Source organism: Miscanthus floridulus, chromosome 10 (genome assembly GCF_019320115.1).
Source record: "Miscanthus floridulus cultivar M001 chromosome 10, ASM1932011v1, whole genome shotgun sequence".
In the NCBI taxonomy this organism is placed as follows: Eukaryota; Viridiplantae; Streptophyta; class Magnoliopsida; order Poales; family Poaceae; genus Miscanthus; species Miscanthus floridulus.
The window spans coordinates 137558497-137571729 of NC_089589.1; the positions used below are offsets into that span (position 1 = coordinate 137558497).

The 13233-nt window shown below is 37.4% G+C and overlaps 1 protein-coding gene across 1 annotated transcript; it reads right to left on the reverse strand.

The window, feature by feature from the left end:
- Nucleotides 1–4617: 4617 nt before the first annotated feature.
- LOC136489770 (putative disease resistance RPP13-like protein 2) lies at nt 4618–12215 on the reverse strand. The gene is made up of 2 exons (XM_066486319.1): nt 11710–12215; nt 4618–5947 (listed from the first exon to the last, which is right to left on the reverse strand). Exons 1-2 carry the CDS (start codon nt 12213–12215, stop codon nt 4618–4620), a joined length of 1836 nt encoding a protein of 611 aa, XP_066342416.1.
- Nucleotides 12216–13233: the final 1018 nt, after the last annotated feature.

Genomic DNA, 13233 nt, shown 5'->3' on the forward strand with positions numbered 1-13233 from the left:
GGACTGTCCACCTCTGATTTAATGTGACTATAAATTAGAATTTGCAGAGGTGGCCTCAAAGGATAAGAGCGTTAGTTTGAGAGTGATGTTTGCGGAGGACGTTTGAGATTGGTGTCCGCGGAGGCAAGAACACATTTAAAAAAAAACGTATGCAGCTAGTTTTAGTTAGTTGACTTGCCTTTATAATTTTAGTCATCCTTCCAGCTATAAACAGATGCTGTAGCGTGAGTATACTTATCTATATAATATAAATTAATGAGTGCTTATCTATATAATATAAATTAATGACTGGAAGATATAGCATAAATACATTGAACATTTCTGATCATAGAAAGATGCGAGAACTGTGAACACACCAAAACGGCATATATTTGGAGAAAACCTCTGGTTTGTTGGACCTTTATGTGAAAAAATGGGTAGCTGTATATCTGATGTGACCTTTATGCGTTTATATACTGAATTACTGATAGCCTATCAAACAATGAACAATTTTGTTTAGATCATTAATATTGATAATATGTGATTGTTTTTTTTTCATTTCAAACAATCCTTTCCAACAAGAGTACTCTAATTTGCACTTGAATTTAACATCAATAATATGTGGTTAGCTAGGAATTTTTTAATAGCCTTGATCTAGTTTAGGATATCTCTCCATTCAAGGTCATTTAAAAAATTCAAAAACATGAATTTCTAGATTTGAGACTTTTGAGGCCATAAGTTATTTATGTGAAAAAAAATTAACTGCAATGTTGTAGATATCTTCGAGCTTTAAAACCTTGATATACAGTTTTTCTAGATTCAAATTGATATGGAAAAGTTATGATTTTTTTCTGCCTCACCTATTTTTATAAGCAGACTATGTTTCCAACCGGCTCTGGAAATTGATTGTTAGAGCGTCTCCAAGAGACTTTTTAAATCTCACTCTCTAAATCATTGTTTGGAGAGTCATTTATTTAAAAACCACTTTCTTTAAATTTCCACTCTCCAAAAGTTCTTCTATATCTCGTTCGTACTCTAGAGAGGCATTCTAGTCTTCTGTTTTTTTGCTAGCGAAAAATCTAGAATAGAAGATGACTATATTTGGATAAGCATTTAGAGAAGCTGTTGGATGGTAGTTTTTCAGCAAAATCTCTATTCCTAGCATTTAGTAAGCATATAGAGAGTCTCCTACATAGAAATCACAATTCTAGAAGTGGTTGTTGTTCCCAACTATGTCTAAAAATAGAGGATATTTTTTTGTGCAACTAGAAATAACGATAGTCTCTGAAAACCGATTTTGAAGCCGTCCCTCTCTAGAACCATTTTTAGAAATGGTTATTCGATGCCTCAACTGATCTCTCTTGTAGATCTACCTCCAGCCCAACTAGCTCTTCGTGTCTTGGAGCATCGAGGTGTCCATCGTGTACGGATTGGAAATGGAGGCGGTAGCATAAGCATCTATGAACGTAGGTCAGAGAAGAGGTGTGGGTACTTTATATGTTAGGTTTTGGCTCATGTGCTAGGTCTCTTTTTATGTGTAGATGCATTTTAAGTAGGGATGGAAAATGGAAATGGATATCCAAATTATCCGATATACGTATCTGCTAAAACTTGTAATATGGATATCCATATTTGTATCCGTTTCTAATATGGATACTAATGGATATATCCAAATCCATTTTTCAGTGTTTTTCTCTATCCGATTCCAGATCCGTATTCGACAATATGCGACAGTATCCGTATAAGCAAAGAAAATAAGGTATCATGAACCTACTTAAAAGTTTTCTCTCCACAACGAGTGACCAATTGTTTAATTTTAATATTACTAATAATGCATTGAACCCATTTAATAGTATCTCTATAAATAACTTTTAGTATTAATTTAAAATTATTAATGATACATAAAGATTAAATTAATTTTAGTAATTTTAGTTCACTTTGGTTAACGATGTAATTAGTAGTAAAATTTTATTTATGTATGTTAAATTTAACAATATGCATTAGTGTTGACTAAAGTAAATATCCGAATAGAAATCTGAATCCGAGACATCCGTTTTGTATTCATATTCGAAAATATCCGAATCCATATTCATATTCAAATTAAAATGTGGTAAAAGATGATATCCGGATCCGATTCCATGCGAATCCGATCCGTTTCCATCCCTAATTGTAGGAGGGTCATCACTTTAAATATGTTCTTTTATACATGTACATCCATCTTTCTTAAGAGGCATGCCTATGTAAATTTGATCTTTATGGAAAGCCATATGCTATCAAAGCCTTAAATGTCTATAGAGACTGTAGTTGAAGGTATCACCCTGTGTAAATAAAGGTGAAAGTTTCCCTAAATCTCTTTTATAGTCCTGCCTGGCTCCCTCAAATTTCTCAAACCACTGAGCTTCGTTCAATTTTGAAAGCACGTGATCGCAACATCATGCAAGGCTGCCCCCACATCAGCACCTAGCTTGGACACGAGTGGCAGTACGTTGGAAGTATGGAACAACTTGCATCCATATAATAAAGCGACCTCGACTCCTACAGTCATACTAACTAAGAAACTAAAAACTGATGAAGGTTCCAGTTACGCACATACATGATTAGTGTATTCGTGCAAGAGCTAGCTTCGTCGTCAGCATGAAGTTAGAAACTGATGAAGGTTCCAGTAATGATTAATTTAATCACTAGTGTGTGTTGCTGCAGTGCGTGGTGCAGTAACCAATGACGTCAAAGGCTGGAGCGTCATTGCTCGTCTATAAATCTGGACATGATAAATTGATAATTGATAAACAAACTCATGTTGCCCCTAAAATATGTAGTGCCTCTGTCTCCAAAACCTTGACTTTCTAGATCGAATTATTCTTTCCGCTGCGTGTGCCTTGAGTTGTGGATGCATATTTCCATGTGAGTGTCTGCTCTTGACTGACGCCCTGATCGAGTTGAGTCTTGCATCGGTTACCTCTTTGTCAACTCTTCGATCCATGCAAAAGCGTTAGCTAATTAATCTCAATGATCGAGTAGTTGCGAGCTTTTCTTGGTCTCAATTTTGTCAAGAAAGATGGCATATTCAATGCATGCGGCCGAGTTATGAGCCAGACTGAGATGATTTCTTACATATGAAAGATACTCACGCTGAAAATATTTGCGAGCTGTTCATTTCTACAGAGAGTGAGACTAGCTAGATCAACTTTGATGGAAGGTACGGTCGCCTGTGCCAACCACCTTGACTGAGGTGTATATTTTGTCTTCATAAAAATTCGCCCAGTTCTTCCTCGGTTGGGTCCCACTACTAGAGAACAGACTTTAGAACGATGTCCCAATTTAGCATTAGCCTCGGCATTTTTTGCCCCCGGGACTAAAGGTCCCTGCCCAACGGTCGTCCGCGGGGCAGGGATCTTTAGTCCCGGCTGGTATTACCAACCGGGACTAAAGGTTTACCTTAGTCCCGGTTGGTAATACCAGCCGGGACTAAAGCTTTTAGTCCCGGTTTGGGTTATGCCCCGGGAATAAAGATTAATCTTTAGTCCCGGTTTGGACCCCTAACCGGGACTAATAACCATTTAATTTGCATCTAATCTATAACTTCTGTAATTATAAACAAACAAAATATGCACTCAAAGTTATATACTACTACCAACATATGCTATTATGTAAAATGTTTGAATAACCATAAATTATGCACAGGCACACACAGATGTTTTTAAATGTCCCAAATATATTTATATTAATATAGTTAAAACACACTAAAGGAAACACATATGTTGTGCCACATCTGCAAATACAAATAAATGCCTATGTGACAACTATATATGTTATGTTTGCAATCATCAAAACTTTTCTTTTAAATACTCAAATGCTAATAATATAGACAAGTTATTTAAAATTATATCAATATCCATGACATATGATTTATGTAAATTGTTATCTTAGATAAATTTATACATTTTAAATCAAATTTGAGACATCCATATAGATATAGATAGTATAATTATAAGCATCCTATTTATTATGACAAAAACACTACTACTACAGATATAAATACTTGATAAAAAAATCAACATCTTAAGAAGTAGGGGAGGTTAATTAGTGCAAAACAATTGTGACTTTGATCTTAGAGTTAAGCACTACTACCCATACTAATTTTAAGCGACGTAGTACAGGTTTAAAAGACGGTTTATGTCATCATAAAACATAAAACTGTATTCTAGCACCTAAAATCTTCATTTTGAAAAAAAGGAGTTAACAAATGATACAATAAGCAAGGGTGTTAACTTAACTCACGGATATAAATTTGTAGCAAATAATAATTTCAAAGTTTGAAAATCGAAATTTAGATTCCTGGCATAATGATACACAGGTTGCATCAAAAGACATCATAACTTAAGCTAAGATTTGAACTAAATACATACTGAAGATACACTGAGGTGCCATGCTGAGGGGAAAAGTTATGTATGTGGATGAAAAAACGTATAGACAAATAATTCATAAATTTTTTACAACTAATTAATAGAGATTGTGGTGTATCTATATGCATATTTCTATAGAAAATGAAGAAGAGAAAAACCTGGCGAACTAATGTAAGTAATTTTTACTAGTTGTATGTATATAAATATGAACATCGAATATGCTTATATAAATATCTCATACTATTCTTGCGCTGCTTGATGGACAACAAATAATAAACAGCATGCTAGCTCTTGAAAACAGAACGAACCAGGCATAAATATGAGTGCATATTGGGCAAAAGAGGTCACCTTTGTCGTGATCCGTGGAGTTTTCATCACCAGAAAAAGACAGTGCGGTGCGTAGTTTATCCAAGCAACTGCTGGGTGCCGAGAATTTGTCGCTGTACTTGTAGAGAGCCAGGCGGCGTGTGCTGGCCGGTGGCGGCACATGTCCACCATAGTGGAAATCCATGAAGCTTGTATGCTGTGCTTCTAACCTGAGAAGGGGGTGAATCTGGTCATGAATTACTACCGATTCTACACGACCACCATCGCCACCACTACTTTTGCTGATCAGCTGCAGAAGCCCCCGAAAGATCAACTCCTTGAGGTAGCATTGCCCGAGCTGCTCTGCTTCCATACCCATCTGCCTAGTGAGGAAGCCTTCAGCCATCCAGAGGCGCACCAACTGGTGAGCATCAATAATTCTATTTTCTGGGAACCCCGCGGTGTAGAGCAAGCAGGATTTGAGCTCATCTGGGAGATCATCGATGCTTACCGACAATATTGTCTTGAGTTTGGTGTCTTCCTCGTTGCTCATGAGGTACTCAGATGCTGGTCCCCACTTCCTCAAGTCCATGGTTCTCATGAGTTTTGCAAGAAGAACTACCGCAAGTGGTAGACCATTTGTGATCTCCATAATATTGTTGCGGATCTTATTCATTTCTTTGGTCTGGTAGGTAGTACCTTTCTTCAGCTTGCCACCGCCGCTATACACATAGTCGAAAAAAGTTTCGGTCCGACCTGTAACGAGAAGGCTCAGTGCAATGATGCTCTGATCATTCTCGTTATGCATTTTTCTCCACGGTAGCAGTATCTTGCTACCTTTTCCGAGTTTCAGTTTGAGCAACTCGTTTTCAACTTTACTCCATGTTATGATGCTGATTGGGCAGTGTAGCACTACCAAGCAACGTGAATCCACAGACAATAGGCTCCCAGAGGACTCTTTGCTACCTTTTTTCTTGATTTGTTTAACAATACCATGTTTTTTCTCGATTTCATGAACAATAATCCTCATGTCGCTGATGCCTGCTGGGAAGCTCACGCAGACACGTACATGGAAATGATTCTTGATGGATTCTTCTTCATAGGCATACATCATTAGGGCTCTTCTGCCGCTGCCGCCAACCCCAACAACGCGGATTACTTTCGTTGGGCCATCTGGTCCTTCCTTTAGCTCTTTCAGCAGCTTCTCATCTACCCTTTCTGTGCGGAAATTTATTACTTTAAATGGCACCGAGTTCTCCCTGTCCATTCAGATACACAAATCATAAAGAGAAAACATATAGACTACTCCAATATGGAGCATAGAAACTTCTCTCTCTCGCGCACGTACGCATGCTCAAGAACATGCAGATGCATTGTTGTGCACATGTTGTGGATAGCACACACGAATGCTCATCATGTGTGGCCCTATTATGGTACAGTTGTGTGTAATGATGTATTGATAAGTCATATTAGTTCTCACGATACTTGCGAAGGTCATATTAGTTCTCACGAGACATGCGAAAAGAGGAAAAATCTTAGAACTTTGTCGCGTGATGAGACTCAAATTTCAAAAAATAGAAAACCCTTCAATACGATGTCGGATGAAGATAATTTTTATATGTAAATTGTAGATCTCGATGAGATCTACAACTTTGTAGTTTTGAGTTTTTTCATTTGAGGACGTTAAGATGCTCGAAAAAATAATATAAATTTCAGCACCATATTTTGTCGCGTGCTGAGACTCAAATTTCAAAAAATAAAAAACCCTTCAATACGATGTCGGATAAAGATAATTTTTATATGTAAATTGTAGACATCGATGAGATCTACAACTTTGTAGTTTTGAGTTTTTTCATTTGAGGACGTTAAGATGCTCGAAAAAACAATATAAAATTTCTACGCCTCCTGAAAATATCAAAAGTTGAATGGTTTCAAGAGATGGAGGGCCAAAGTTATCCGGTTTTGAAGTTCGAGGTTGAAATCCGGACTTTGGTGAAAGTTGGAGGGTGTAAATTGGACTTTACCCTTTCTTCTATTTTCAGAGGCTGGTGTTGTAACCCAACTATCATTTCTAAAACCATTTTCAGAGGCGGTCGTTGTAACCCACCCGCCTCTCGGAATGTCATTTTTAGCGGCAGTCATTTCGACGGTCTCCATTGAAAATGATTAACAGTGACGTGTGTCATTGGCCAACTCCGAGAATTCTTTATGTGCTAGTGTATTGTTATGGTGGGGGAAGGGTGTCATCTTGTGCTTATATATTGCTGATATAAGTAGATAATTTGTTCGCTTATATATGTATTTGATTATTGTGATGATGCATGACATCTCGTTTTCTGAGTAAACTATGCTGGTTTATTTCTAATCTAGGTGATGCTCATTATGTTACTCTTGAGAGAATGCACTATTTGAAAGTCACTTTGAGTAATAGTACCCATTGTATTAGGTAGCCAAACGTATAAGAGGGATATAGTGATTCAAATTAGATATTTGATCCTCTTAAGATAAAAGCCACGAGGGACATGTGTTCACACTAGGAAGTTGTGTTGTTTCATGGAAATATTGCAAGTAAGCCATCTTAAACAGGTCAACAATAGAAGAAATCATAGCAATAGACACTGTCACTATTGAGGCTGAGTGGCTTCATGAAATCCTAATAGATTTGTTGGTTGTTGAAAAACATATACCTCATTAAGACAACATAACAAAAACAAGGCATGTAAGGAGGTGGCTAAAGTCTACCAAGAAACTTTAAAAAACTCTAGGTTGATAGCGTCCGACCATGTCTAAATGACTACGAACTTAGTAGAACAATTCACAATACTTTTATCATGTTTTAATAGATGATGCATCAACTGAGATCCACATGAGAGTCAATGAGTCATACCATAGTGATAAAATATCCTTTGTGACTAGAGATCACATGAAGTAGGATGGTGAAATAAGCCATCAGTGACTACGAGTGATACCCTTTATAAGTTCCATGCCTTAGCTTCTTAGATGCATGGTTGTCCTATATCCTAAGGCATGTTGGTTTATACCTTAATGTGATACAAGTTGTTCGATTGAGTAGAATTGTTGGGCTAGAAAATATCTTATAAGAAACACACTTATATGAGTTTGATTGCTACTCAGAGACTGAGACTTGTGTGGTGTCTAGAGGCTTATGAAAGGCAGGGAGTTTGAATTACATGCTCCGACGAGAGGGGTTCTTTGAGCAACCTACTGAATTTAGGCCTTGCTCGTCCTAGGTCATATAGACACATGTGTTTGTGAGAGAACCCCTCCAAAACCATGTCCAGCCAAGACACTTTCACGAATAGATGGAAGATCAGGTCTTTAATTTGCTGACCGCACGCGCGTTAGCATGACTGCTCACTTCTGTTCCTATTCCTGCAGCTTATGAGAAAACAACTATATCGTGGCTGCTCACTTGGGTTCAAGTCCTCGACTCATGGGTGCTCACATTTTCACGAATTTATTTCATGATTTAACTGCATTGTTCTTGCAGTGGTAGGCAACATACCCGTTGACAACGAGACGCCAACGGTGACTTCCTCAATATCGAGACCTGCTGGCTCATTCTTAGTCTATCGAAGGTGCTCAGGCTGTGTGGGTAGGTTCATTGGGGTTAGTGTAAGCGTATGTACGAGTGTCTGCATTTATACTGTGATTAAAAAAAAGTACAAAATTACAGCCGCTTTCTAGTACATGACGATATAATTACTCTCTGGTTTGTGAGAACATCTAAACAGCCTCACTATCTACAACTCTTTTGTTGAATATTTTATTTTATATCATGAATATGTTAACGCGTGTATTAGTATGTACGTGATCCATGACACTAGTCACTACTGTATAAAGATTTGTAGAGGAGGCTGGCCCACTGCTATATAAATTTCTAGAGGCAACTAGAAATACGAGCTGTCTCTACAAATCGTGTTTGTAGAGGCAGCTTACTATCCAACTACCTCAAGAAATTAAATTCCGGAAATCACAAACCAGACAAATGAAAAAGCAAAAAAGAAAAAACAAATCCGGGGAAAACCCACCGGCCAGCCTCACAAAGTCATGCAAAACACCAGTGCGTGTGGCTTCCCTAGCCACTCCGCTCCAAAGTCACTTTTGACTAAAGGGAAAAACAATCAACTTTATTCACTTTAACGGATTTTGAAATGAGTGTTTGGGACCCTAAATGTATTCAAATTAAAAAGATTTCAACTGCGAAGTTCTAGATACCGCCGAGTACTACAACTTTGGTTTTGGCCATTTTTCTCCATCCAAGGAAGTCTGAAAATTTTGGATTTCAAATGTTACAAATTCAAACATAATTTTTTTTTGGATAAATTAAAATAAAAAAATTGTCGACTACAAGTTGTATAGCTCTATGAGATCCAAACTTTGCTTTATGTCGTTTCTACATCTGAGGTCATTTGAAAATTTTGAATTTCCATATTTGAGGACTTCAAACTAAATTTTGAGATTATAGATTACTTCAAATAAAAAGGTTCTCAACTGCAATATTTTATATCTTTTTGAGATCTATAACTTTGGCTTTTGTCTCCATCCTAGGTCGGATGGAAAACATAAAACAACTGAATAGTAAACTGTGAGAACTTCAAACAAAAATTGAGGATTTCAAGGATTGCAAATGAAAATGTTGTCAACTATAGAGTTGTAGATCACTTCGAGTTATAAAACTTTGATACAAAGCTTTTATTCATCCGACTTCGTTTCAAAATTTTATAAATTTCACTATGTTGCATCTATTTTTTAGAGACTGTTCTATATCCATCCGCATCTACAAATTGATTTGTAGAGAGGGCTCTACAACCCTAGTTGCCTCAAGAAATACATTTCTAGAGGCGGCTAGATCTAGAGTCACATCTAGAGATAGGGGTATTTTTATAGACGGCTAAAAATACCAGCCGCCTCTAATTATAGATTTTTAGAGGGAAAACCCCATTTTTAGATGCAGATTTTGATTGAGCCACCTCGAAAAGAAAAGGTCCCTTTGCTGAAAAATAATTTTTGTAGTAGTTAATGAATCACTCTTGCACCACTATCTCAGAACAGAGTATCAAGCGACAGTGATGAGGGGGCTCATCACTGCTAGTTTAGAACCGACACTGATAAAGTTTTCATAAAACCCAAAAATGAGATGAAAAAAGAGCTGAAAAAATAGCAATTTTTTACTGGGAGAGACCCCACCAGCTAGCCACATAGTCACTTCATTTTTTGAATACAAATCACGAGATTTTTTGCGTACTTTGCGGCCTGCAGTGCTCGAACCCACAACCTCGAGATTCTCGTGTTCGTCCTCTCATCACTCGACCTGTAAGACACTTGTGTCCATTTGGGATATCCGTCCTCCTCGTTTTATCTTCATCTGGTTTTGAAATAAGTATTTGGGACTGTAAACGAATTCAAATGAAAAAAGTTATCAACTACAAAGTTTTATAGCTTTTCGAGATCTACAACTTTGGTTTTGATAATTTCTTCATCCGAGGTCGTTTGAAAATTTTGAATTTCAAATGTGAGGAAAATCGGCTATAATTTTCCTTGGATAAATGATTTCAAATGAAAAAGTTGTCAACTACAAAGTTGCATAACTTTTTGAGATCTACGACTTTTGTTTTGGTTGTTTCTCCATTCGAGGTCATTTGAAAAATTCAAATTTCAAATATGTGAATTCAAATGTCATTTTCGTTGGATAGACGATTTTAAATGAAAAAGTGGTCAACTGTAATGTTACATAACTTTTCGAGATCTACATCTTTTGTTTTGGTTGCTTCTCCACTCGAGATCCTTAACTACAACTACACACTCACTTGTGACTATAAAGCATATGAATTACTTTGGTATTAACTTCTATAAAATCTTGTGAAACAAATAACTCAGCATCAAAACAACTTTAAATAAAAAAGTTGTGAACTACAAAGTTTCATAACTTTTCCAGATCTATAACTTTTATTTTGGTTGTTTCTCCATCCTATATCCTTTTCTACCACTATACACTCACTTGTGATTTAAGAGCATATGGACTCCTTTGGTATTAACTCTATAAATCCTTATGATACATATTTAGACATCCAAACAACCTCGAATCAAAAAAGTTTAAACGACAAAGTTGTATATCTCGAAAAGTACTACAACTTTGGTATAAAGTTCGTCGTATGAGAAAGTTATGAAGTTTTTCGTGCAGCCTATTACTGCCGGTTCAAACCACGAACTGGCAGGTTTTAGCCAAAAACAAGCAGAGTTCATCCAGTATCACTACCGGTTCACGGCTAAAACCTGCAGTGATGACCCGAATATCACTGCTGGTTTTAGCCAAAAACCGACAGTGATGAGCCGACAGTGAAACACAATTACGTAGTAGTGCATAATGGTTGAGATGTTTATCTTTAAAACTTTGAATTAAAATATATATACCAATAATTTTTAAAAATGTAATAGATAAACTCTCTTTCATAATGGAAAATATGTGTAATTTAGTTACAAATTTAGAGGTTACTTTTGAATATCTTTCATTATGGCAGATTTGGTAATTTAGATTTAAAATTTAGAGTGACTTTGTATTATTCACCATGGAGGCATGTTTGTTGCAATCGACTGTAGCTACCAATGATGGACTCAATTGAGCGAGACGGCATAACCTTTTCAATTAAATCTCAAGGCCTATATATATTATTTTGGAGTCATGGACTTATTTTTGATGCAGATTGATGTGGACGTTCTATATTGATACTCCCTTCGTCCATTAAAAAAAATATAATTCTCGTTTTTTGAAAAGTCAAACAGTTTAAACTTTGACTATATTTATATAAAAAAGTACTAGTATTCGTGATATAAAATAAGTATCACTAGATTAGTTATTGAATAACTTTTATAGTAAATTTATTTGAAGACATAAATGTTAATTTTTTTTACTATGAACTTGGTGAAACTTGAACTAGTAAATTTATTTGAAGACATAATTGTATTCTTTTTTTTGTAAACGGAGGGAGTATATACTTACCAGTCGTCCCGCATGTGTGGGATGGCGCGTGACGCCCTCCAGGTGATGCCGTTAGGAGTGCTTCTGTCACCCATGCCGTACTTGGCGTTGTTGTTGATGATCTCCTCAAGCCGCGCGTTCATGGCCTGGATCCTGCCGGAGAGGGCGAAGCGGACGCAGAGGTGAGTGCGGAAGTTGACGAACAACTCCGCGGAAGCTCGCGCCCAGTTGCGCCCAAAGCGTTGGGCTAGAGCGAAGCGGCGGGACAGGTCGCCCTTGAGGTAGAACTCGTCAACTGCGTCCTCAGCCTGGAAGGCCACCTCGCGGATCTGGCATGCGAGCACCCGGACGAGACGGCTGCCGTCGTGGCGGCTGAGCAAGTCGGCCTCATGGACCAAGGCCTGCAGCCACATGAGCTTGTCGTTCAGGCTCTCTATCTCTCCGCCCACCCTGGCAAGCGCCTGCGCCTCCGTTAGCGCAACGTCCTTCAGCTTGGTGAGCAGGGGCCCAACGATCGCGTCGGCCATCTCTCCCCCTCTCCGATCACAGAAGATCTCAACAAGCACGGTGCGGCAGCAGGGGGTGGTGAACTGACACCGGTGCTGTACTGAGCAGAGGCAGCCTAACTATTATTTATAGGCCTTTTTCAGTGAGCGGATGACAGTGGTGTGTGCAGAGGAGTTTGAGAGCACTACTGCGTTGACGGTTATCTGAGACGTCGGAGACGGACGGACTGTCGACCTCTGATTTAATGTCACTACAAATTAGAATTTGCAGAGGTGGCCTCAAAGGATAAGAGCGTTTGAGAGTGATGTTTGCGGAGGACGTTTGAGATTGGTGTCCGCGGAGGCAAGAACACATTTCAAAAAAAACGTATGCAGCTAGTTTAAGTTAGTTGACTTGCCTTTATAATTTTAGTCATCCTTCCAGCTATAAACAGATGCTGTAGCTCGAGTATACTTATCTATATAATATAAATAAATGAGTGCTTATCTATATAATATAAATTAATGAGTGGAAGATATAGTATAAATACATTGAACATTTCTGATCATAGAAAGATGCGAGAACTGTGAACGCACCAAAACGGCATATATTTGGAGAAAACCTCTGGTTTGTTGGACCTTTATGTGAAAAAATGGGTAGCTGTATATCTGATGTGACCTTTATGCGTTTATATACTGAATTACTGATAGCCTATCAAACAATGAACAATTTTGTTTAGATCATTAATATTGATAATATGTGATTGTTTTTTTTTCATTTCAAACAATTCTTTCCAACAGGAATACTCTAATTTGCACTTAAATTTAACATCAATAACATGTGGTTAGCTAGGAATTTTTTAATAGCCTTGATCTAGTTTAGGATATCTCTCCATTCAAGGTCATTTAAAAAATTCAAAAACCTGAATTTCTAGATTTGAGACTTTTGAGACCATAAGTTATTTATGTGAAAACAATTTAACTGCAATGTTGTAGATATCTTCGAGCTTTCAAACCTTGATATACAGTTTTTCTAGATTCAAATTGATATGGAAAATTT